Source organism: Aulostomus chinensis, chromosome 8, assembly GCF_037954235.1.
Source record: "Aulostomus chinensis isolate RoL2024-O1b breed Wild chromosome 8, RoL_Achi_v1.0, whole genome shotgun sequence".
NCBI lineage: Eukaryota > Metazoa > Chordata > Actinopteri > Syngnathiformes > Aulostomidae > Aulostomus > Aulostomus chinensis.
In genome coordinates this window covers 1,942,431-1,970,000 of record NC_141327.1, presented here as the reverse complement: position 1 = coordinate 1,970,000, position 27,570 = coordinate 1,942,431, and the positions used below count along the sequence as shown (strand labels likewise).

The 27,570-nt window shown below is 49.4% G+C and overlaps 1 protein-coding gene across 1 annotated transcript in view; it reads right to left on the bottom strand.

The window, feature by feature from the left end:
• The window catches only part of maml3 (mastermind-like transcriptional coactivator 3), a 97,641-nt gene that overhangs the window by 55,321 nt on the left and 14,750 nt on the right, over positions 1 to 27,570 (bottom strand). Inside the window, exons 2-3 of the mRNA XM_086210412.1 lie at positions 3,575 to 4,321; positions 2,047 to 2,997 (exon numbers count right to left, since the gene is read on the bottom strand). Of these exons, the coding sequence (XP_086066538.1) occupies positions 2,047 to 2,997; positions 3,575 to 4,321 (1,698 nt within the window). The remainder of the gene's footprint in view (positions 1 to 2,046; positions 2,998 to 3,574; positions 4,322 to 27,570) is intronic.

Sequence of the window (27,570 nt, the reverse complement as noted above, 5' to 3'; positions counted from 1 at the left end):
TGGTTCCAACCAGGAACTGATCACACACTTCTGATCCTGCTGACTGTACACTTCTCCATGAAGAGACAAAACGACCGAATGTTCACGTACAATCGCGCTAGCGGCATTAATCGACGTTGTCAGATTGGCGCACGCCTCTGAACACGCTATCGCTTGCTAGCTGGGTGTTGTCTGATATGCTCACTCCTGGTTCTAAGTTGGGTCACTTCCACATCAACTGGAACTGAGAAATACTTAAATTTTACTGCAAAGCAGCCGGGGGATTCACCTCCAACATATTTAAGATGGTAGAAACGACTTCTGGCAGAACAGCAGTAACTTCCTAACGTTATCCTGTGCGTACTTTGAGACCTTCCTACCTCGTACGGGCTGAGGAGCGAGCAAAATGGTGAAGACGGGTACACTGCAGTGCTTTCTTTACTGAATTTACCAAAGGACCAGTTTATCCTGATATATACTGTGATATAGAATCACACATAGTGTGACGGATGCTGGCCACGTGACAGCTGTCCACGTGAAGCTGCTTCACCTCGCACGCGTGATCCCTACGCAAGCGAAGCCAGTCGTGGTGAAGTAATAAATCCTCAGTGTTGTTGTATATCTCACGTTTTCCTGCTACTCTTATCTATGACATATGCAACTGTTCACATAAACCTACTTATTAGGTATTATTTCCAGAGTCATTATTAATGTGCAAGATGAAAGTATGAGTGAGTACTTTGCATTTCAGACACTCCACTCTTCTAACAACGTTCTCTCTTTCCAGGCTCTTGACTTTCTTTTTAATATGCTCCATCTTCACTCCACAATAAATCTCTCACTTTCTGCATTTGCCTTTCTCCTTCAAGGCTTTTTTTTCCCTGTTCTCGGCACATCGCTCTCCTCTCTCTTTCGCAGTCTCCATTTCTCCTCTCCTCCCTCAAATAAATCTCCCCACCCCCCCACCCCCACCCCTTCAAAATCTACAAAACACACAAACATACATGTGCACAAACTGGCGCACACAAACACACAACCCTCCAGGCAGCAGCCACAAAGGCCCAATATTAATAAATCTGCTCCTTTATTGGTGCTGAGTGTCTCTGGCAGGGAGGGGGGTACCGGAGACGCAGAGCTCACCAGAGGGGAGGAGGTGGCTGACTAAAGCCACATCATCAACACTAGCCAGAGAGACGTAAAGAGAGCGGCATCATAAACAAGCACACGGTGATGAGAACACAAAGATCATGGCTATGAATAACACCACGCTGAAAACCACACAGATGTTTGTTAGCAGGGTGCAGTCCACCCACACGTGCTTCATGCCCTCCATCCGGTGGATTACTGAGGACACCTGACATGCAGCTGAACCACTGAAGCATTGCCGGTGTGGCTGTGTTGGTCGCTGGGCTCGGGAAACAAACTGCCTGAGGTGGGCTCGCGGTAATGACAGCAGCTAGCTTGGCTTAGTGGTCCAATCTTAGCCATCAGTCAGCTGTGACAGATTGGGGATATGAGCTAAGGAGCCGTTTAGCTTTGGTGTTTGGCGTGGTGTGTGTGTGTGTGTGTGTGTGTGTGCGAGAGGAGGGGAGAGGGCTATCAGTGCTGCTAGTGTTGCAGAGGCATCAATACACTCTCGACAGGCCATTTTCCTATGCCTATTCCCAGCCCTGGCTTGTTGCTGGGGCAACTACCGCCATTTTACCTTCCCTTGCTGCACCTCTGGAAGATTTCATGAACCAGGGATCCATGTTCAGGGAACTGACTGCTTAAACAATCTCAGCTACTCGTTGCATTTTGGAGCCCTCTACTCCGTATTCATCGGTGAAGTGGTAATGAAAACCTACAACACCTCAATGTAGATCCTCCAGGAATGAAAACAACAAGTGTTGGAGGTAAAACTCCTCACAAGGTGACAGGAAAATCTAGGGCCATAAAGATGGCTGTATGAATTCATGTAGGAAAGACCCTGGAAGAGGAACTCCAGGACTAACTACGAGGGAGGAACGTCCCCCCTGGACGGCTCGGTGCCGTCTCGTGATGGAGAGAAAGGAACGGCACTCTTACCTGTCCGTGAGGCTGCATGGCGCTGTAGGGCATGCTCTGGTTCAACACCTTCTGCTTCATCAGCAACATTCGCTTCTGCTCCTCACTCAAGTGGGCCGTCTGCCCTGGGATTGGCCCCTGCGTTTGCCCTGGCCCCGCCCCCTGGCCTCCACCTCCTCCACCACCCATGTATGGAGGCATCATGGGGTTCTTGACCTGACTGTTCCCTCCCATTGGTGGGGTCATCCTCTGGCCTATGTGATCCACCCCGCTGCCGCTGAAGTGACTCAGAGGTTTGGTGTTGTTGTAGGACAACATGGCTGCCGTTTGCTGCTGCTGCTGCTGCTGCTGCTGCTGTTTGGACAGGGCGTTCTGGCTGATGCTGCCAGGCTGCTGCTGGCCCATCATGCCCATGTGATTGTGAGGGAGGTAGTTGTTCATGGGAGCTTTGGGCCCATTGTTAGGGGCCATCCCAGCCACTAGAGGGCCCTGTGGTGTGTTAAAGGCTTGTGGTGGGTACATCATTGGGCTGTTGGGTTTGTCCTGGTTAAAGGGACCAGCGTTATAGGGACTGGTTGGGGGGCCTGCTGGGGACCAGTTTGCTGCTTGTTGTTGCTGTTGCTTCTGCTGCAACAGTTTAGCACGTTGCTGGGCAGCCATTGCTTTTAGCTGCTCTGCAGGAGAAAGTTCGGGTGTAACAGGTCCTACCGGCTGACCCGGGGCAACCCCAGCTGCTGCTGTTCCCGTGCCCGCCTGACTAACACCTGGGCCTGGATTCATCATGTACCCATTCCCAGGCCTTGAAACTGCTTGCGTCTGAGCCTGGGTCGGCGTCTGAGGAGAGCGCGCCACGCAGTTGTGTAATGGGGAACCTGATGCCATAGCAACAGCTGGAGACTGCTGCAGAGGTTGCTGAGGTGGCGTTCCGTTGGCAGTGGTGGCGAACTGAGGGCCTGATGACGAGGGTCGGACCTGAGGGGGAGAGTCAAACATGGTTCAGCACTTTGGGGAATGAACTTCTTCACATACCGCTAACATGCCTGTGTATGATGAAGGTGAGGTTAGTAGGAGAACATAGAGACCCCAAGGAGCGGAACCGCTCGGCCCTTCCCAAACCCGTACCTCACGAGCAGCAACACATTCAAGTTGATTTGTCATAAGCGAAACCATTCCAGAATGAATTCAGAACCAACTGGAAAAAAGACATTTGCTCACTATGCCTACTTCCATCACAATGCGGACACACTGTACAAATGTATCACCACTCACGGAATCAGGACTCCATACAGGGTTGGTAAGAAAGCTGAAGCACTGGAATGTATTCCATGTCCATCTCAACTCACATTCTGGGATTATCAGACTGATCAGGGTTGGACTGATGGACTTTTTATTTAAATGATAGATTTAGATGTTTTCATGCTCTCTGTCAGTTTTAGAAAAAGAACGGTAACTCTTCAAAGTATTCTACGTAAACCTGTGGGGGTAGCATACAGACGGGTTCCAGAAATATCGACATTGCTGTGAAAGGATTGGCCTCCTTGGAACTGACCTGTGGTGAGCCCATAGGAACCTGTGGGCCCCCCTGTGGAGGCTGAGGAGGAGGAGGAGGAAGGGCTGCTGCAGGCACCGCCCCCCCTCCAGGTGCCGGCGTATTTCCAGCTGCTTCCTGTGGACCTGGAGTCTGATTGTTTGCTGGTCTGCCAAAGTCTACTTCCTTCTTGTCCTCAAAGTCCTCATTGAAGAGGTCGTGCATATCGTCCTCTGGCACTGTGTTGGCCAGCTCATCGATCAGCTCCTGCCACTCTTGGTCATTGAGGTTGATGTCAGAGAACAGCTTGTTCTGATTGGACAGAGACTGGGGATCGGAGGACTCCATCCCCGCTCCGTCATCAAGCGGCTCTTGTTTCAGGTCTTTGAGGAGGCCAAAGCTATCCTCCAAGTCCAGCGAGCCGTTCAGCTTCATGTCAGGAAGATGGCTGCCACCGTTCTTCCCCAGCTCATCGGATGCTCGGCCTACGTGGTTAACGTTACCATTTGTAGTGTTGTTTCCACTGGAAGTGTTGGGCCCACCCAGTAAGGGCTTAATGTCCATTTGGTGATGCAGTGGAGAGATGGGTGGAACATTGTTGTTATTGTTGTTGTTAGGGAGACCTGTTAGAGAGTCCAATCCACCGGAGCCCTCCTTCCGTACCCGTTTGGTGGTCGGCGAATAGCTGCCGCCATCACAGATGCCGTTCTGGTCTCCATTGAGGGGGGACCGCGCGCTGTCCAGTTTCCTCTTTACAGTCTCCTGAAGCTGAAACCAAGAAGAAGCAGAAAACGTGTTAGCATGGGAGATCGGAAACGTGCTCATCATGACAACTTTTCTGTAGCCTGCAGGGTTCCGAACAAGGAAAGAACACGAGGTACCGAGTCCAACAGTCTGGTGTCTGCTCAAATCAAGAGAAACATCTTAAAATCACTGAGCCAAATGACTTATGATGCTGACACATCGTGGCTGAGGAAACAGAATTCCTAGATGGAGTATATTGTGTCCACTCAACACACAGTCCCTTAAAACAAGGTAACAAATGGGGCGGAGCAATGAGAGGACCAGCAGCCTTCGCCAAACTAAGGAGAACCCACTGTTGTGGTGCGGATGAAATAACAACAGGGCGCCAACAGCCGCTGGCTGGTAGTTGAGATAATCAGGATCACAGCTCTGGAGAGCACAGGAGGTATGGAGGGAGACAACATGGACACAGCAAGAACCAGAGGACAACAGGACACAACGATTCAACTTGATCCCATCCTGTCCTGGTCCAAAGCTCTAAATCTGACATCACAATGGCGTGACGGGAGGAAAACGGAGCAACACAACGAGACTGAAACCTACATCACCCTGAAACCAACACTTGTTGCCACCCTTTGTGTTAACAATGTGTCCCGTGGTCACAAGCACAACCATCGCCGCTGCTGACATCAGCGCAGGCTCTTCTTGGAAAGAGTCACATTCAGCATTTCATCAATGATAGTTTTATCAACACATGTCATTTTCTGACACACAGCATTTCATTATTAATTCAGTCTTATTTATTTGATAACGTGTTTTTGAGCAGACCGCTCTCTCTCTCTCTCTCTTTCTCACACACACAAACACACACACTAAGAGGAGGCTTGTCACGTATGAAGTGACACTTATACATCATGTATGATAGGTCTTTGTTATTCAGATGGAACGACTGACAAAATATATTCAGATTGTATTCTGATCCTGAGGTGGACCCCCTCAAGCCGGCAGACCAGCACAGGTGTGTGTGTGTGTGTGTGTGTGTGTGTGTGTGTGTGTGTGTGTGTGTGTGTGTGTGTGCGTGCGTCTGTCCTCCTAATTATCTCCACGGCCTGATAAACGCTACTGGTATTGACAGCCAAAACTACAGTCTGCATGGCTTGAACTCTTCAGCTGGTGTAACCATTCGAGAAACAACTGAGAAAAGCACAGGAAAACACACAAACAAACACACACACACCTCCACTGTCACGACACAGCTTCATCAACTCAGTGTGTGTGTGTGTGTGTGTGTGTGTACATGTGTAGTCCTGCAATCAATGGGTTTAAATAATTCACGTCTCCGGTATGCGGGTTGGATTTTGTGTTTGTGTGTTTGCGTGTGTGCACGCGTGTGTGTTACAGGCTTTCCCTAAATGCCAGTGAGTCATGTTGATAATAACAGACTTGCCTTTCAAAGCCCACCTATAAAAACTCCCGTAATTATCCAGGTGGTTTGAGCTATTGCACCCACCCATGCTGACACACACACACACACACACACACACACACACACACACAGAGTTTTGCATACGTACCCATCTATACAAATCATTACCAGTTTAACCTTCTGGATGAAATCCCGAGCACAAACAAACAGAGAACTAAAGAGAGGCAGGAAGGTGGATGGCGCTCGTGTCAGCGCCGTCATGTGTAGCAACACCATCACCTGAGGGAACATGACAGCTAGAACGAAAGAAACTGTGAACTGCTACAAAATAACTCAGATTGGCTGCTGTTAATTAAACACTTCCCTGTTTTAGCACAATTAACAAGCTAATTACATCCAAGAATTACAGTAATACACCTGTCAGGAACCACAAATGGAGTCGATAATATTTTTAATCATTTGACAATCAATGCAATAAAACACCAAGCCGAGAGGAGGGAAATAAGCATTTGCATGTGTGCACAAGAACAATCAAAATCAAGCAGGGAGGCTAACAGTCAGAGAGACAGATTCAGAATCAGTTGAGTAATCAGGCTGGAAGGGAGAGAGCAGCAGCCGGAGGACCAGAGGATGTAAAAGAGCAAAGGTAGAGAGCACCGCTTGTTTCCCCTCCTGCACGCATCTCTGTGTATTCTTTGACATAATCACCTGCTGACAGCTCCAACATACACACACCCACACAGACACAGACACACACAGACACAGACACACACACACACAGTAAGGAGGGATTTATTTGTCAGGCAGATGGCCTTTGAGTGGACGAGCTAGAACATGAAGACGAGGGAGGAGAGAGGGTGAAGGAGAGGCGGGGGGTTATAGTCTTGATGGTGTGTGTGTGCGTGTGCGTGTGTGTGCATGGGGGGGGGGGTGATGGAGAGAAATAGTGCCCCAGATGACAGCAGGGAGCAAACGATGAGAGGGTGATCAGAGAGCGCGCGGGAGAGAGAGAGAGAGAGATGGAAGCACTAAGGTGCTGTTGTTATAGCAACCTGCTGCTCTGGTGCTTTGTGCACCACATCCTCCTTCTTCCTCCACCTCCTCTTGCTCACTTACTCACCCTGCCCCCCCCCATCTACCTCTCTATCTCTCCTCCTTTGCCTCGCCTCCTTGCCACCGAGTAATTACATCTTCCGTGAGAATAATTGCAACATATTTCACGGAGACCGTGCAGCCATTCCTCTCGCCCTTCTCTGCTACTCTGTTTCACCTCTTCATCAGTTTTCCTTCATGCTGGCATTCCTCACCTGTGCATCATCCCCTCCATCTTTCCTTTGTTCGGACTGCAGGTGACAGGCTGGCTGATAAAGGCAGAATGTGGCACGGAGAAACACAGCGCGCAGCTCGAGGGAGACGACTCGCGCACGGGAGAAACTAGTTAACGGAGTCGAGGTAAACTGACACAGAGGCAGCCCATCAGCAGTGGATGGTTTTACAGTAACACAAATAAGGCGCATTCACCCTGATTCCTCAGCTACATGCTACACAACAGAGGCACAAAGTTACAAGGTGATCGCAGCGCCTCGACGAGGTGTGTTTTTATGAACTTGGTCTTGCAACAAGAAGACTGAAAATACCAGTAACAAATTTTACAAAGATATTGCCTGTCAAAGTTAAGAACAGCAACATGATGGAAAAAACACAACATTGTATGTTACCAATGCACAATACACCAGAGTCTCGTCCGACAACCTGCCACCCAGGTGGAGCTGCAAAATTAATGGAAAAAAGACAAAATGGCAGAATAAACATGGCTGCCAGACCTGGTGAGGTAGAAACACACAAAGGAGCAGCCCAGGTGAGGGCGATCAGAGAGCATCAACACCTACAAGCCTTTACTGTCCCAGTGAGAGTGTGTGTGTGTGTGTGTGTGCGTGAGTGTGTGTGTGTGTGTGTGTGTGCGTGAGTGTGTGTCAGTTCTTTACTCCTGCAGGTTTTGAACTGTATCTCAAACGCCACAAGAAAATATTTGAGATCTTATCGAAAAAACTTTCCAGGATATTTTTGGAGGGATTCTTTTCTGAAGAATGAATATTAGTGTGTAATAACTGAATATTAATACCTTATTTTAGATTTCCAGTACTTCTCTTGTAATTGGTGTTGCTGGTGACCAGAGTTACAGCACTGATTTGAGGACTATGACAGTGAGAAGACATGTGGGTAAATCAAGGAGGGAGACTGGCGGGTCTCAGACAGTCGGTCCTTGAATTCAAGGACGGCTGCTCGAGTGCACGTCAGCAGGCATCCATCCTGCTTGAGTGTCCTTGAGCAAGTCACAGAGCGACCCTGACAATAAGGGTCTGCACCTTGGCCAGAGTCCAACCAAAAGACTAGTTGGTAATATGATTTAGAAGGACTGAGGACACTGAAGGCTTTCATCAGGTTTTCAAAAAGAAATAGAATGTAAGAGAACTATGTTTTACACACACACACACACACACACACACACACACACACACACACACACACACACACACACACACACACACACACACACACACACAGCAGGGGGGAAGCCAACCAACAGGTGACCAGTAAAGGTTGGATTGTTGGGCTCAGGGTCTATCAGCTCCAGGGACCGTGGCCGTCATCGGAGCACAGAGGCAAAGCAACGTTGACGGGGACCAACGTTTGCGGCTCCTCTGACACCGCCAGCCGACCGTTGTGATGATTTCTCCTCAAACACACAAACTCTTTGTTTGTGCGTTCTGTCCATCCACTGGTCGGGAAAACTAAAGAGCGTGCAGGAGTGGAGGGCAGAAAACCCCAAGTGACAAGAGGAAGGTACAAACAAAAGAACCATTTGGCTGCGATCCCAGAGAAGGTGTGTGTGTGTGTGTGTGTGTGTGTGTGTGTGTGTGTGTGTGTGTGTCAGCCAGTGAAAGCGCCTGCGAGTCTGCCTCCTGTACACACCCCTGATTAGAATACAGACACATCTAATCTTCGAAACAATAATGCCTTCTATTTGACCATTTCCTGTGAATGAAGCGAGACGTTTCTGGGTCGGAGTGTTGAGGAGCAGCTGCACACACGGAGGATGGTAGCAGACTACAGCTCCACGCACGCCACAGGCCGTCCGGCACACACCTGTGTGTACGAAGTGGCAGGTACAGGACACACGCACACACAGATTTGGGGATGTGACCAAACACCTGCGGCATTGTTTTACATGACTTGTGTGCATCAGAAATAAAGAGCCCAAGTGTGTCATCGGCACTTTAAACCTGCTGACCTGACAGCAAGACCCCCCCCCCCCACACACACACACAACTCTATAACACAGACATTTTATTTTTGTGTGTGTGTGTGTTTAACATCGAGAAAGAGAAAGAAAAAAGAATGATTGAAAGAGCAGTGTTCACAAACACACTCGCACACCAAAATATTTTAAACACACAAGTGATTATCAGCTGAATCCACGACTGTGTGTGTGTGTGTGTGTGCGTGAGAGAGAGTGTGTGTGCGTGAGAGAGAGAGTGTGTGTGTGTGTGTGTGTTTACATTTTTAAGATGAAGTGTTAGTAAGAAAGAGGGTAAGCCGACAGTGCAGCAGAGAGAGAGGGAGAAGGAGGGGACATGAGAGGGGAAACAGTGTTTTGTGTGTGTGTGTGTGTGTGTGTGTGTGTGTGTGTGGTTCCTGGCTGAGCAGCTCTTCTCTATTTATAGAGCTGTGGCTCCTTCCTGTTTCTGGAGCTGTACCATCACACCAGGAGGGGGTGGGGGTGAGGGAGAGGGGTGTGTGTGGGAGGGGAGACTGGTCGTGTTTGAGTCTTTAGTAAATCAACAGATCCTCCCCCTTCTCTTTTTCCTCTCCCACTCTCTCCTTACCTCCCCCCCAACAACAACATGGGCTCAACCAGCAGAGAGGAAAAAAATGCACACCAGAGAAGAAGAAGGAGGAGGGACACCAGTTGGTGGATGGAGATGATTAGTGGGAAATTTGTGAGAGTGAATGTGAAACGAAGTGAGCAGCACTCACCTGAGAGCCTCCTCCAATCACCTGGACAGGTTTCTCTCGTTAGTAAAGTAGAACGCGACAACTGAATGAGTCTGACTCACCGGCAACAATCTTATATAACAAAGGGGATTTAGATACAAATTCAAACATAGGTGTTTCCTTCAGGGGCTCCCTGAGAGCCCGCGGCTGACGTACCGACAATGTTAGACTAGAAGAAGAAGAGCCGTCCATCAGCGGGAGAGAGCAGAGCGAGAAGTTCTAATTGTTCTCCAGCTGGTATCCGCCATGTTGCTGCGCAGGCCTCCTCACAACATTGTCTCGGTTCTTAGGCTACGTTTCGTGCGGCTGCGACTGAGACGTCGTATTCGCATTTAACGTTACATCTCTACATCACAACAGGCAACCAAACGTTTGGGGGACACGCTGAATGAGAGACATGCCATCAAAATATGCTGATGCAACCTGGCAGGGGGGCGTGGCCTCTTGTGTCCATCACTTCAACTATCTGTGCTGCATGCACAAGCCAAGAGGAAGAAGACACAATCTGTTCTTTCATTTCCAGCTTTTCAGACTTAAACTTATGTTTCGAATGTTGGCTGAGCAACATTCGAAACATAAGTTTAAGTCTGAAGCTGGAAATGAACGAACAGATTGTGTCTTCTTCCTCTTGGCTTGTGCATGCAGCACAGATTGTTGAAAGTCGATCCTGGACACAGGGCCACGCCCCCCTGCCAGGCTGCATCAGCATATTCTCTGATGGCATGTCACGTCCTACAGAGCTACAGCGTTGTCGTCAAAATGGCTGACAGAAAGTGTTTTTTTAGAGTGCAAACACTTCTTATCTTTGCTCGGACTTCCCAAAGAAGATGAATTAAGACAGCAATGGGAAGATTTTTTTGTTCTCGGGGGAGCAAGTAACTCTTCCACTGCTTGCGTGCTCTCTGCGTTTCATGGTGAGCAGTTTCCTGAACAAACCTCAGTTCAACGCTGGATTCGCGAAAAAGCAATCCTGATGGCAACTGCTGTCCCGTCTCTCCGTAATCGTGAGGAGGACACGGACCGCAGCCTGGAAGTAACGGTCTGTCAGCGTGCTGTCTGTTTTTAGCTCTGGACTGCGGTGACAGTGTTGCTCTCAGTATAAACACAAGCAGCAGGTACACACAGCACAGCGTTGGGGGCTTTGGTCAAGTTTAGCGCCGGGCCGGGGCGACTGAAACAGTAACAGAGTAGTTAGCAGTTACTACATCAGGAGATGTGCTGGAATTTAGGGTTTACAATCCAGAGACATCTTGCAGCAACGGAGGTTCAGGTTGTGTATTGTTGTTGTCCGGGTCAGATTCGCGTCCAAGACCTACGGTTGTCTCGCCAAAGTCGACATTTTGCTAAAACTGTAAACAAGCCGGTTCCTGGGTGAGACAACATCCTTGCATGTGAGAGGAGGCGTGTTACTATGCAGCGGGGGGAGCAGGCCCCTCGATACGTTGACCAATCGTGGCAGAGTGGGCGCGGTAGGGGCGGAGAGTGTGTGTGTGTGTGTGTGTGTGGGGGGGGGGGGCCTTGTAGAGGGAAGCAGGAAAGATGCAGAACAGGGGAGCACACGGACTGAGATATGTGACAATTATGGAGTTTTTATTGATTGAATCTTCAGTCGTGGCCCACGAGGGTCCACCACGGCAGCAGAGCCCCTGAGACGAGCCGCGCGGCGCCTCTTGAAATGACATTCATCGAAAACAGATTCAGCGATGAAGCGTTTCCTTCAACTTTGATATAAGTAGACACCAGCCGCCTCCATGAGGTCATAAATAATAACTTCAATCAATCAACATTTTACTGGACAAACACATCAATATGGAACCCAAAACACGGTAAGGAACCAACGTGCTAAACGAGGAGGGCAGAAGGATCCAACTGGGATCTGAGGTTCTAAGTCCAGGTCTCAGTCAAACGGGCTTTAACATGACCAGGAACCCAGATGGGTTGGAGTGAGGGGCGGGACATGTGAGCGGCGGGAACGTTCACCACTGACCGGTTCCCTGCACACCGGTTCCGTCCACTAAAGGACTGAACTCCAAATGACTCCTCTGGTCTTCCATGATCGCTGAACTACAATCGATATTTTCATGATGCCGAAACATTCAGATCCAAACGATGGAGAACCGAGGAGCAAACGTTCTCTCTCTGTGGAACAAAACTCAAGCTAGCCGGTGGGCTACAGGCCAGGCACGCACGCACGCACGCACACACACACACACACACACACACACGCACGCACACACACACATGCGCGCGCACACACACACACACACAGTGCGCGCCTGTGGATGAGAACCACCGTCTGTCTCCTCACCCGCTCCAAGGATCCAGTCGGTGGCGTCTTATTTAAAGATCCTTCTTACCTCACAAACAGCAAACCAACCACCGCCTTTATTTCCATTCATGTTCTTGAATCCTCATCAGGCCTGTATTTATCTGCCTGGACGTTTGATGGGCCAAAGAAAAGTTTGTGGTGGGTCAACTGGCAACACTTTGGAGGCCCTGATATAGAACCAGAACTGGGGCCACTGGTGTTAGTCCAGGCCAAGCGTTCTCTGTTTAGTACAGCCGGTGCTGGTAGAACCTTGTGGTACAACTTTACCCTGGCCAGGGCTCAGTTTGAAAAAATGCGTGTTCCAATTTTGGAACATCAACAGATGAATCAACACTGAACCCAGGCCACCGCTTACTGGAGCTACACAGAGAACAGGACAGTTCTACTGGTGCATGGTACCAGACTGGCTGATGGTGAGGTGACAGCATCATCACCATCACCATCATCATCACCATCATCATCATCATCACCATCGTCACACCAACAGTATGATGAGGAACAAATAAAATCTTGTTCCTGGTTCTTTGAGGCAGATATCAATAAAAAAGAGGAAGAAAGAGTGGAGGGCTTCAGGACCAGATGGTCACCAGGAGGGGTCTGACAGGTGCGTGCGCGTGCATGCGCGGGTGTGTGTGTGTGTGTGTGTGTGTGAGAGAGAGAGAGACAGAGAGAGAGAGAGAGCGCAAGAGAGAGAGAGAGCAAGAGAGAGAGAGAACAAGAGAGAGAGAGAGCAAGAGAGAGAGCGCAAGAGAGAGAGAGAGATAGTGACAGATTGTGTCAAACACCTGTCCTCCCAGGAAACAGCAACAAAAGAGAGGGAGAGAGAGGGAGGGAGAGAGAGAGAGAGAGAGAGAGAGAGGGAGGGAGAGGGAGCATCCTTATCACTGATCACACATGGTGATGTTGACCTCTGCAGACAGAAGCAGAGTTTTTCTTGTGTCGAACGTCTCTGTGAGAGTGTTGTTGTGCGTGCAGGATCTTATACCAGCGTTTCATTCGGCTTCTCTGATTGGCTTCTAGGTCAGGTGATGTGCCCCAGAAGGAGAGCGTACGATTGGCTGCATAGAAACCCAGTCGGCTTCTGCTTCTGCCAGGGCCTGTCGTGAGGGCAGACTGGTACACACACGCACACACACACACAAACACACCAGTAGCAGGAACAACCATTTTTTTCCCTCTTTTCACCAGTTTTCCTCTCTATGCTGTTGCCTCTCAGTTGTGGGGGAAGAGACCAGAGAACAAGAGCTACAGTGAGGGAGAGAGAGAGGCTGCCATGGTAACGGATCACGGTGGGTGGGGGGGTGCACTCACATCAGTGTGTGTTGATCAGACAACATGCTGAATGGGGCAGTGTGTTCATGTGTTTCTGGGGAGGACTGAATCCATTGGGTTTTATGCGCATGAGCCTGTTTTGTGTGTGTGTGTGTGGTTGTGTGTGCTAGTGTGTGTGTGTGTGTGTGTGCTAGCGTGTGTGCATGCGTGTGTGCTCCAGATGTCTTTAGTCATGCAGATCGATGGCCACATCCCACTAACTTGAGTCACGACACCGTCTCCTCACTCCTCCTTCTGTCTCTCCTGCATCCCGGCTGCAGCTCTATTCTACATCTTCCTGTGGACGAGCGATCAGTCAACTAACTCCTCTCATCACATCACCGCCGCGACACCAGCCGCCACGACACAGCCGCCATGACACCAGCCGCCACAACACAAGCCGCCGTGACACCAGCTGACAAGACCACCTGCATGTTGCCTTGTTCCAGCTCTCTCGTCCTGGCTGTCCTCACTCTTCTTCTCCTCTAATTTTTCTGTGTATACAACTAGGTCATGCAGCGGTAGACTGCTGTTGCCTCGCTGCTGTGCCATTCACTGATTTCATGTGTGTGTGTGTGTGTGTGTGTGTGTTTACATAGCCTAAACACACATTTCAACCAGACGTGGAAAGAACAAAGTCCAACCCAGCATGCGTGCGTTCAGGAAACAAATGCAAGATCCAAGTATGCATAACCATTACACACACACACACACACACGCACGCACGCACGCACGCACGCACACGCTCTCTTGTGAAAGCCTCTGGACACCTTCATCCCTCCCAGCTACAGGCGAGGCTGGATAACTTCCCTGTCACTGGTCCCACTGGATTAGTGTAGCGTTCCAATTCCAGGGAGTGAGAGGGTTCTTCCCGGCAGAGCCGTAAACCCAGGAAAAGCTTCCACAGCACAGTTGTTACCAACTTGTTGTCACACATGACAACTAAGAGAAAGACGAACCACAAAAATGGGACGCTGCCCTAATAATTCATGCAGTCACACCTGTTCGTTCACACCTGGCCGATAGCTTAGCTCGCTAATGTTAGCAATCATGCTGGTTTGTTAGGGCACTCATGCTGGGCGACCCCGGGCTGTCTTGACCTGCTGGGTATCGGCGCCACAGGATCACCATCACGAACACCGAATTTCAACGTCATTCCACAGCTCAGCGAAGGATCGATTCCAGTTCCGCTGACTAGCGCCATACGAGGGAGCTCTGGTGAATTATTGTCCAGATAGGTTAGGAGGAAGTGCTGCGTCGCTCACCTGACACAGGCGGGCTGGAAGAGGTTTTCTCTGGTTCTAATTCTTTTAATCTCCTGTTAGTTTGCTTGTTACTTTTCCTCTCCAGGGTAGTGGAAGAGAACCTGTTTCAAGACTGTTGCTAACATCACCAGTGACAGAGCTTCTTCAGGCGGCTACGCTAATGTCAGTAACATGGAGTCTCATGGCGTTCTGGCGTGGGAGCAGATGTCTAACGTCTCCTATCAGGTCTGCTGGGGTTCCCCGCGCGGGGTGGAGGGGAACCCAGCCACTCTGTAGCTTCCCAGGATGACTCCACCTTCAACCATGGGTCCTATCAGCTAGAATCACTGAAACAACTGTGTACTTGTACTGGGATGGAGTACTTTAGTACTGCAACTTGAACAACCTATATGTTCTCAACACTCTGAACTTGGTGTTTGTCCCATGATGGAGTTACTGGTCGTGTTCCAGTTCCTCTCAACTGGAAACAGGAGACAGAACCTGTTGATCCACCCTACACCATCCCTCTCATCTCCATCACCCTTCATTCATTCTTCTTCGACCCCCCCCACCACCACCACCATCACTCCTGTCCTGCTACATGTCAGACCCATCATTACCCAGCATGCCAGTATTGATCCACTCCCCAGTGTGTGTGTGTGTGTTATTTTAGGACGCTCAGCCCCGTAATCAGCGCGTTAATGATAGTGATCGCCAAAGCAGCGAGCTGTGTGTGGTTATTCCAGGCCTGTGGATAGCAGTGAAGAGGTCGGCTGCTGCCTGAACACACACATCCAGATAAATAGAAAACACAGGCTTTCAAGGGTAGACGGAGGCGTGCTGGGGCTCTAATGAGAGCCAGAGCTGCTCGGGGGCTCAGCTGGCTGTTCTCCACTCAACATGGCTTCCTGCTGTACGCCCGCCATAAATATGAGAGTTCAGAGGTCACGAACCCGTCACACACCTGCACAGGAGACCCGTGAATGTGTGTGACGGGTTCAACGATTTTTCAAAATCTCTCCGTTTCTTGAAATCAGTTTGATCCTCGTGTCCTCCGCAGCAGCCAGCAGGTTCTGGACGTGAGAGGAAGTGACGTGATGAAGAGAACGCTGTGCTGTTGCATCTTTGATTATTTTTTTCAGTACAATTTTTCAGTTTCCCCCCTCAAGTGTACATGACCTATCCAGTGCTGATCATTGCTCCGCCCCCTCTACTTCCTCCCACACACGAAGAGTCATCAGGCGGATGCAGCACCTGGACAGATGCTCCACCTCACCAGAAGAGGCGCTCGTGCTCATCATGGGTCCCACTCCCAGACAAGAGAACTTGTGGCTTATGGGACGTCCCACCAAGCTGGAGGCAACACAAGGACTCAAACCAGCGGCCTGGTAGGCAACTCGACAGACCGCTACGCTACCTGAGCACCCCAAGTGCACGTCTGCCATCAGTCGGGTTTAATGGCGCCACAGAGGGAAGGTAACAGAGAGATATTTCTGTGCAGGAAACATGCACCATCGCAAGAAAAGAGGAGAATCACTGCCACTCACACCTGGAGCCGATGAATACCTGCAGCTCTGCAGGGTCACATGGCCCGCAAAGAAACACCAGGTGCACCTTCAAGCCTGAAGACAGTCAGCCAGATTTATTACGTTTACAATTTTTTACTCAAGAAAATGACCAGAAAATGAAAACTTCATATCACAGAGTACAACTGAAGCAACAAACGTGAAGTGTTGTTAAAAAGCAATGAAACAAAAAAGAATTTAGTGTCATTCTTGATAACCAAAATAATCAAACCTGCAGTCCTGGTGAGTGATGACATCATCTGTGTCCAAGCACATGCTGACATCGACATAAATCATATGTCTGTGTGTGTGTGTGTGTGCGTGTTCTTGTACTTGCTTCATATTGAGGACTAGAACACTTATTTAACAACAGAGTGAGGACATTTTTGGAAAACAAGGACATTTGAAGGTCAAGACTTGGTTTCAGGGTCGAGGTTAGAATCAGGTTCTGGTTGGTTAGGGTCAGGGTCAGGGGTCAGGGGTTGGGCAGTCAGTTAAGATGGTTAGGTTTAGGGTGAGGGGCTAGGGAAAGTATAATGTCAATGAAAGTCCTCACAAAGATATAAGCGCAAGGGTGTGTGTATGTGTGTGTGTGTGTGTGTGTGTGTGTGTATCTAAATCAGGAAAAGCTGCAGGCTGTGGTCAAATGACTTCTGCATTTTCTTAAACATGGCAATTTCACATTCCTCTCAACATAAAATTACTTAACTAATGTCTCTCACACACACACACACACACACGCACACACACACACAAACCTTCACACACGTAGATAAGACTCATCTTGATGTATTACAGGATACAAGTATCACACACACAAACACACACACAGAAAAACCTGTGTTTGGCAGTGTTGAGGGAGATGCATTTCAGAGGTAAATGACATCATTAACATATAAATGACTTCCAGCCAAACACACACACACACACACACACACACACACACACACACGAACACACAAATGCATGTGATAAGTTTTACACACTTGGTGTCAGATTTTCAAAATAACCTTTCTCAATCGCACACGCACGCACACGCGCACACACACACACACACATTCAGGGTTACACACTTTTGGTGTCAGATTTTCGCACTGACCTCTCTCAATCGTACACATCACACACTGGCAGGCCGAACCTCAAACACCCACAAACACCACAAAGCAAGAGGGCAGCGTTGGAGGACTCCGAGGTGAGCCTGGTCCTACGTGACCACTTCAAATACTTCATCGTACTTGTTTACTTCATGTTTACTTCATGTTTACTGGGTGTGCAAAACCTTAAACTGGGGAAAACTGCAGAGCTGCGTGCTTGGCCGTCCTCCCCTGCGTTGCTCATTCAGCAGCAGGCTGTCGGCTCGGGGAGCACCAGCCTGCCTCCCTGGTCGCTGGACCAGTCCTACAAGAGGCCTCCAACATGTCCTCCTGCCGCAGGTCCGGTCAGGTGAACCTGACCTCTGCTTCAAACCACCGGGATCATACTTCATCCCTGGTAACTCAAGAGCTGTTAATGAGGTATCAAGATCTCTCCTTTGGCCAGAGAGTAAACGAAGCTCAAGCTTGTCAGCTGACTCTCCCTCTGTGTGCGTCTCCGTCTCGCAGAGGGAACTCGTCACGCTAGAACCCTGGATCAGCATCAGCGAGTCACTGGCCAGGAACGGGTTCTTCTTCAGAAGCCTTCACTCCACGTTGTGCTTCTACCGAGAGCGACCGCTTCACCGACGAAGAACTGGTATGCAGGACTGAGCAATGAATCAGAAACAGCCGTGTTCTCTTTAATTTAACGCGTCGTCATTCAGGGCCGTGTTTCCTGAATCATGAAATCACCGCCAAACAACACACGTCACCGACCCAGACATCCGGGTTGCACGCGCCTTTACATTTGACGCTTTAGTGCGTAATTCTGCTCTGTTAGTGAGAAGTCGTGAGAGGCTTGCTGCATCCTCGTGAGGTACCTTCCATAAAACGTCAACAACAACAATAAAAATAATATAGAAGAGCTGTGGGCGCGGACCAGCAGGTGCACCCAGAATCAGCCAGGAAAGACCTGATAACTTAGCATCTCTACTTGGTAACAGGAGTAGTAACAGAGTATTACTGTAATATTTCACACTGCAGGTCGTCTACTCATCATTCACGTATCTGAACTGACTTCACGTTTGCAGGTCACACAAATCTGCCACGCTTCAGGTTTGAACCTAAAACTGGAGAACAAGGCGCCCTTCTTCTGTGGTGTTTTCCAACGTGCTGCTGTTGTCCAGCTGTGCTGTCCTCCACAGAAGGAACACACACACACACACACACCCCTATTCAACTAACACAATCTCCTTTGATACAGGAGATGTACAGAGTGTGTGAAACAAGTGCAACTGCAGCTGGAAACCAGTGTGCGTGAGTGAAAGTCATGTGATCAGTGCAAACAGGAGTGGGCGGGCTCAGTGTCACAAGAACACAAGGACTGGCTGTGTGTGGCGAAACCCCTCCCCCGTCCCTGCAAAGACCAGAGGAAGCAGGTAGGTGGGGTGGGGGTGGGGGTGGGCACAGACTGCCTCAGGCTGGCTTTCAACATCTCTCTCTCTCTCTCTCCCCTCATGCCTCCGGGTCATAAACATCCGCATGTCACACACATGACACGAAACACAATGAGCACACACACACACAGACACGCACTCTTGCTACTGTTAACACCACCAACACACACACACACACACACACACACACACACACCCCTCCCACCCAGACTGTTGCTTCCTCACACCACCCCTTATTCGTGTGAGTGACATTAAAAGAGGACCCTCCCTCTTTGTATGTTTCTCCATCTCACTACAGTGTGTATGTGTGTGTGTGAGGGGGGGGGGGGGGGGAGGAGGTGGTCACTGTACACTAAGACTGAAAGGGCCAATATGTGACAGAGGAAGATATCAATTATTTTAGAGGCCCTGCGTCCGTCCATTGCCCTGCAGACGTGTTGTGAACGCCTCTTATTGTTGTCTCGCTGACAAACGCCACTCTCCTCCTCCTCCCTTCTACTCCTCTCCTGCCACACTCATATTTTCTATGTTCTGTTGCTTCTCTTCCAGGTCCCCGTTTCGTTCTCATTGCCCACCACTGCAGCGTGATGTCGTCTCTCTGCCAGCTGTAGGTCTCGTTCACCCTCCCGTGATCTCCCCTCTACATCTCTGTCTCCCTCCATTTCTAGTCCACATTTACTTCCTTATGCCCTCACCTATCCCACAGAGAGACAGACAGACAGACAGAGAAAGACAGAGACAGAGACAGACAGAGAGAGACAGACAGACAGAGACAGAGACAGAGAGAGAGAGCGAGAGAGACAGAGACAGAGACAGACAGAGAGACTAATCAAGGAGGCTTCACTACAAAGCAGGAGTCTGGAATATCCAGTTCACATTTGGAATGAAAGAAGCGCTCAGCAGCCAGGTACTCTCAGGTACGACTCTACACTTCCTCCCTTCGCATCCACACAGCTGCGGGCTGGTCCTCATTAGTGGGAAACCTAACGTGGGCTTATAGACAAGAATGAAGTCAAAGTCTGACAACTTTGTTGTTATTAGCTGTCGGTCACCTTAGCTTCAAGCTAACTGTGTGGCTGGCTCGTCCTGCATTCTGAAGCCACTGAGCGCATGCGGCAGGGCAAAAACATCTTCGTGAGCTCAAGACTCTCATTAGTGAGTTCTTGAAAGGCAAAACCACACATTTTTGATGGGTAAAAAGAGCTTTAATGATCGTGCTGCCTGCCCAACAATGAAGGTAAAAGGACGACAGTGGTATTTTCACATGAGCTCATTGGTCACTTGTTCGTCTGAGAGCTTCGAAGCTGACGGACCTTCTGCTCAGGTGTCAGCTGCTTGTAGATATGGAGAGTTTCACGAAGGTCAGTGACAACACAACAGCGTTTCTCTCAAATCTCTGACCTCCCTCAACTCTCGTAACCTGGTTTGTTCCCGCCGAATATCTGAGAGTCATAAATATATCCATCAATAGAGGAGCTTACGGTGTGGGGGTGAGGTGTAGCTGGGAGCTGCACTGCGGTGTCCAGGAACATTCAGTGACGGTTACAACACTGTAACGGCCTCTTGTAAGCCTCCTTCTATGAAATATGATTCCAGAGACAACAACCAGCCGTCTCTGCTAGCACCGGGCTAGCCTAGCAAGCAAGCAGTGGAGACAGAAAAGATCTTTGACCTTGGAATCTGTTAGCAGTCACATGTCTCACGCACAGACGAGACGCTAATGATCTGAGTGTGTGTTTACAAGTGAAAAGTACACACACACACACACACACACACACACACACACACACACACACACACACACACACAGCTCTCTATTGTCCCCCAGACAAAGCTGGGAGTGCATCTCTGTGCCCATGGGGGAGACCTGATTCTGCACCCACCCCTTAACTCCCACATGAGTGCACATGCGAGCACACACACATACACACACACACACACACACACACACACACACACACACACAAATATTAACCCACCCCCGTGCTATTTTGAAGAGTAACAAACTGGCTTGCAGAGAGGGGTTGGGGGTGGGGCAAAAGGGTCCTGCTATGGTAACAAGGGCATTATAAGCCAATTAGGAGTGCCGCCTGAGTGAGTGACAGACAGAGTGGAGAGAGTGACACGGCTCGTCGTCTGATGTAGAGAAGATGCGTGTGTAAGTGTGTCTTTGTCTCAAATAGTATTCCCCTCTCTGCAAGCTAAGGCTTTGGGCTAAAGGGCTCTAATATGCGCGCACACATGTACACACACACACACACACGCACACACACACGATCCCCTCCCTCGAGGTCCGCCTCCTACACGCGAAGGCATTCAAAAGATTTCTTTGTCTCTCCATCGTGCCAGAGAAACAGAAGAGAAAGACAAGAGAAAGGGAGAAGCAAAGTGAGGAAGACTGGAGAGGAGGAAAAAAGGAGGAGGAGGAAAGGAGGGGGGTGGCAGTGGTGGAGAGAAAACATGGAGCACAGGAGACAGAGGAATGGGAGGGGGAACGTAGAGGAAGAGGAGGAGAGAGCAGGCAAAGGGATGGAAGTGAGGCAAGAGCAAGAGACAGCCAGGCTCCAGCGCTGCTCTGAACTCGTTTGATCCAGTTGGTCTCGCCAGGCGTTCCTCGAGATACATTCCTGTGGCTGGCTGGGCGAGGAGTGAGAGTGAGAGAGAGAGTGATAATGAGAGCGAGAGAGAGAGAGAGAGAGCGAGAGAGAGAGAAATAGCAAGAGGAGCTTCGAGGTAATGTATGAGAGGAGTGGAGGAAATTAGAAGACAAGGACAGCAACAGACCAAGTTGGATCGGCTAGCAACAGAGAGACGGCAGCGCTAACGTTACCTCCTGGTTGAGTTCAAGCCTCGTCCTCATAATGTTTATGTTGTGGATGGCCGAGAAATAGAGAGAAAACACACAACACTCAACCTGAGGAGACGGCCGCATTCTAAATCAGTTTAACACATTCACGATAGTGTCAGGGAGGCACAGCTCAGCGAGAGCCCGGCTGAAGAGAGGACAAAATGAGGGGAGCGGAAAACCTGAGAGGAAAGATTAATGAATTCACTCAACAGGGCCAATTAGTCTGGTGCATCCAATGATGAAAACCCCTCCCTGACATGGTGAGAGCAGCAAAGCAGCAGTTAGAGAATCACATCAGTTCACATGTAACATCCTGAGGTTGGACAACATAAGTCACCAGTGAGTTTACTGGCTCTCACAGAGATGCTTCACACCTGTAGGTGGTGCTACAGTTTCAGTGCTCGCCACCTAACCAGGACATATGAAACTCAGCATGCTGAAGTCATCGTGTTCTGTCCTGTCCTATCTACTGCACACACTCACGAGAGCCTTGGAGGTGTGTGTTGACTGGGGGTCGGGGTTTAGGATTGTTCCTTAGTCAAAAAATGTCAGAGACGTGAGAGCTGAGGGTGCCATTACGACCGCCTCCGCACCTTCAGAGACATGATAAGAGGACATAAGAGCAACTTCTATGAAAAACGTATTTTTGCAATGTGAGAGAGAAGAATCAGCTGGACTCAGCAGCAGCAGCAGCAGCAGCAGCAGCGTTGTCACCCTGACTCAGGACCTGCTGCTGCCGGTACCGGAGCGTCGGTGGCCTTCGCCAGCCAGCTTCTCAGTCCGCCCCTCATTGTTGGCTCTAGCTAGTTTTTATCAGCCGCTGTTGTGTTGATCCAGCACGTTGCGTTGGCATCACCCACACTTTGTGAGACAACCAGGTCTCAGTGGCTGTTTCCCTCGGTGCTCAGGGAAACTGCTGCTGGGCCAACAACATCTACAGGTTTCTGCAGTTGCCGTCATGTTTTCTGCAGTAAAGTGTTGCGGTGCAACCTCTGATACACTCGTGTGTCCTCGTGACTGAGCTGCAGCGTTAATGTCTCTCCTCACCTTCGTAGCACTTGCTGCAGTACTACGGCTGTCAGTCACATCTGTGTTTAACACGTAACACCATCCAGAACAAATATGAAACCAGGATTTGACTCGCTTGTAGCCGAGTGTGTGATCAGCTCTATAAAAGCACACGAGAAGCAGCAGCAGCCGCGTAGTTTGGTCACTGAACCAAGATCCTTCCCCTCCTAGACGCTGATGTACCAGTGAGTGAACAGTGAAGGGTTCGCTGCACGGTAAAGGACAACAGCCGCACGTCAGTCAGTCCCAGCGGGCGTGGGCGGCTGACCACACGTCTGGAGTAAAACTACATTTAGAAACGACATAAAAATGCGAAAAAAATCCCCTGCAAATAAGTCGCATCAAAGATATTCACACCAACAACAATGAGAACTTGCGATATTGTGGCAAATATTATCAATGTGTATGACTCGCACCAGCTCCCCCATCCATCCATCGTCTTCCGCTTATTCCTGTTAAGGGTCGGGGGGCCTAGCTGGTGCTAGGCTCCAGCCCCCCCAACGGGTGGAGTTGTTAGTTAATTTGCGGGTCACACTGAGGAGAACCACCTCCAACCGCAGTGTGGCTAACATGTCCTTTAGGTGTTGGTGGATATCATTGGTCGTTGGTGGAGGCTGTTCACCGGAGATAAACGCAGGACTACACTAGACCCCCTGAACATTTGGTCCTCCTTCTTCTGGATTTGAGGTTGAAAAGAAATAGACGCAAATGAAAAGCTAAAGACAATCAGGGTCCGTTTTTAATCACGGCCCAAGCTGGCGCTTGGTCAACTGTCATCGCTAGTTTCAAGCTGGCGCAGTCACCTTTTAACCAGTGAGCAAACCTGCTCTACCTGCTCCAGGTGCTCCAGCCTGTTACTGCATCAGTGCCTGGGGAGGCAGAGCGACTAGCAGCTGGTGGCCAAGATCAGATCTGGCAGGTTGTCTGCTGGTTGGTTGGTTGTTGTTGATGTGATTATGGGACGTGATTCGTTAACAGATGATACCTGCTGTGTGAAAGTCCGAAAAATCTACGTTGTGCCAAATGAAATATGACACTTTTTCACTGCTCTAACTTACACGCTGATAAAAAAAAAGTTCCAAAGAGAATGTACTGACATACAAATTAACCACAGGAAAAAAACACGCCCGAACGCACCACCCAGCAAGCCAACGACCCGCTAATGAGAGACAATCCCCCAACATCAGGCACTAACACAAAGCTGGTCTAATGAGCTAGCAAGGTGCTACCACTGCTAGCAAGGCGCTACCACTGCTAGCAAGGCGTTGTCACGTCATCAAAGCGGGTATTTCTCTGCTGCAGGCTGTGAGAGGACTGATGTGCAATCACAGCCGTGTAGCGGGTGTCTGACGGTGGGGCGACGTGTGTGGTGTGTTGGTGTTTGAACGGACAGTCACAGACCCTGGTTCATACATACGGATTCATGATGGTAGCTAACCGTCAGTGGGCCATCGTAGCAGAAACCCTCTTGGACCCTTTTTCCACTGCACACACAAACACACTTGCAAAACTCAGGAGGTGAATTTTGTTTGCTTTCTTTAACTCAACATCCAGGGAGGAGTTGAGGAATAAAGCCTAAAAAGCAGCAGACTTTCAATTCATGGGCTTCGTAACTATTTTCCAGACTTCCCAGTGACTGAACGATGTTGAAGCGCCTCTGCTTGACCGCTGAGGGGTTGAACTTTGGTTCTGCTCCTCATCCTGTGTCTGAAGGGGGAAACTCTGTCATTGCCTCCTTCCTTAAGGGTCCCTTTTTTCTTTACGCACCTATAAAATGCACAGGACTACCCCTCCCCCAAACTTTTCTCTCTGCACTACTCCAAGACAACAACAGCACAGTCCTACCCCGGTCCACACGACGCAGACGTGTGTCAATACAGATGTATGACAGTACTGGCACATGCTGCCTCAGAGGGGGTCTTCAGGGAGTTTTGGGGGATGCTATTGTTTGTTTGTAGTCCTGCATGCCTGCAAAGACGCAGGAGGCTCCACCAGCGTGTGAAGAGAGAAACGGCGCAGGAACAGGAATAGAAGAGGAGGAACTGATGATGTCAGCGAGAGAAAGGAACACATCTACCATGTTCTTAAAGGTTAGATACAGTTCATAGGGGAACGCTTAAATAACAACATGTGTTTTTAGGACAAGAAGACAGTGTACCTCTAATATGTAGCCACACGCTAGTCAGTGTGAAGTGGGGTTGGTTCTTTTTAGGGGTAACCAGCCCTCACTTGACCGGCCCTCCTCGACTGTAAACTCTCTCAGATGTAAATGTGGTTTCAAGTGTTTTTTGGAAAAACCATCACAACTTGTGGCTGCTGGATGAAAAAACTTTGATGCCCTCTGAAGCACCGAAGAGAAACCCACGATTACATAACACTGTCACAGATATTCAGTGTGTGTGTGTGTGTGTGTGTGTGTGTGTGTACCCAAACAGTTGACTCAGGTTGTACACTCTGAGTGTGTGTCTGTGTGTTGTTACACATACAGTACACATGCTGGGGCAAATGCTGTGTTTGACTGTAGAGTAACACTCACTCTGTGTGTGTGTGTGTGTGTGTGTGTGTGTGTGTGTGTGTGTGTGTGTGTGTGTGTGTGTGTGTGTGTGGACCAGTGTCTTTAGTAGACTTGTGCTAATCCTCTTAGCGTATGCTGCTTGAAGCTCAGAGCGCATTATGTAACCCCTCTAATCCAACACCACATCAAGACAGACAGCAAAAGACCACAACCCATGCTCCCTCACACACACACACACACACACACAATCAGTAAATGTACATGAAATCTCAGCGTTTGTGTCTGCAGGAGCTGGACGAGTCACTGCCCCCACGTCACCCCGCTGCCCTCTTCTCATATTCTCTGCATCTCCACCAAAACCTGAACATCCAACCAAAGAGGAAGAAAAACAACTCGCTTTCCACCTCCGGCAGCTCTTCATTCGGTTGCCAGGGCAACGGTGGCCATCTTGCCATGCCCTGTTGGTCCTGGGTACACATCACTAGCCAGTCATTAATGTAGGACGACAGTCAGCGAGGGAAGGATAGCGATGGGAAGAAGGTGGAGAGACGACTCACCAGGACACCATCGCTCTGATACACACAATCAGACAGAGTGTGTGTGTCTGGTGCTGCCTTCACCTTGGGAGTGGGTCATCATGGGAGACGGGGTCCTACAGTCGTTACTCTCACAGGAGCGACCATCACGGAGGACTTGAGTGGTTTTGCAGGTGTTTGTGTCTGCGGATGGATGCCATCTTCAGTTGAGCTTCTATCTATTTATCTAATTTGATCAGCTGCATCAGAGCTGACAGGAAAAACAGGTTCCCATCTTCTTCCATAGAAGCAGTCTAATCATTAATGAGGGAAAACAACACCTCACATGAAGCCTTTTAAGTGAAATTAGGGAGATTCATTTTAAACTTGCTGTCTCCCTCAACCTTTCCGATTGTGAAACTTCAGAGTGTGCACCAAAATACCCCGATGGAAACCCGACAACCGTGGCTGATGATGTCACAAGCGCGCCAACTACAGTCACAGTTACAAGTACGCAGTTGAAAGGAAGATGAAGGCCGAGGATGAAGGTGTGACACGTTGCTACTGAAGAACGACCTCAAATCTTCCTGTTCAGTAGAGCCGTGGCTCGTTGCTTGTTTTTTAAACTGCTCTACTCTGTGTGTGTGTGAGTGTGTGTGTGTTTTTCTTTAGGATTTCACAACAATGAAAAGTGTGTTACAAATAGAATGTATAATTTTCATTATTCATACATGATAATGTAGTAATGACCATTAGTCCACTGAGGGACACTTGGACCAAATGCACAAATACTGATCACATGACGTGATAAAACCAAACTGCATCTCAGGTAGAAAAACAATAAAAACTGAATTCTCTTCCTGTCCTCACACTTTCACTCCTTCGTCACAGTCATGGAAGCAAGACGGAGATTTGAGTCAGGGGTTACCTAATGACCTGAAGCTCAAGGGGGAAGTGGCAAACTGGTTTCACCTCACCTGTGACGAAACTGAGACACAATCCTCTTGGCATTAGGAGCATATACATAGCACACACACACACACACACACACACACACACACACACACACCATGTCAGGCTTCAGAAAAAATGCCACAGGAGTGACCGGACATTTCAGAAACATCTTAAAAAGCGAAAGCAAGAAGAGATGCAGACCCAGGAACTGAGCTGAGGCAGGTCCAGGACCGCGGAGGGAGGACGGAGAGCTGCTCTGGGCTGGGACGGTGTTGGGTTACTGTTATGTGCACTAATACAAACAATGAGTCACTTTCTAAAACACACACACACACACACACGCACACACACACACCACCCCATCCCCCCACCCCCCCAGCAGCACACTCATGCACACCACCAGCCTCCTCTTTATGACATTTTCTCTGAATTTTTGTAATCTTAAAGAGTTCTAATTACAGGCTTAAACATGCGGGTGAACAGTACACACACACACACACACACACACACACTCCCACCCGCCCAGCTCACTCATCTAGTGAACATAATTAAAGACTTGAGAGAGCTCTGAATGAGCGGGGAGCCGAGATCAGAGGACATGAGGAGGTTTATCTTGAGAGCTCAACATCTTGATGCCGACTTCCTGCGCCATGTTCTCTTCCACGCCGACGTTCTTCTACGTCATCGTTCTTGTGCTGAGGGAGGGAGACTGATGCTGGTTTCTACAACGTTCCATTATTCTTCAACTTCACGACATCATGTTTGTGTCTCTCGGTCTCTGGTCTGTGGTGTGAACGCTACACTCGTGTATCCCTTGGTACCGCTGGCTGCCAGGGACACTCAGCCACTCCTGCTAGCTTAAATGCTGCTCTCACTTCTCTTGAAAATGAGATAACTCATCTTTGTTTACCC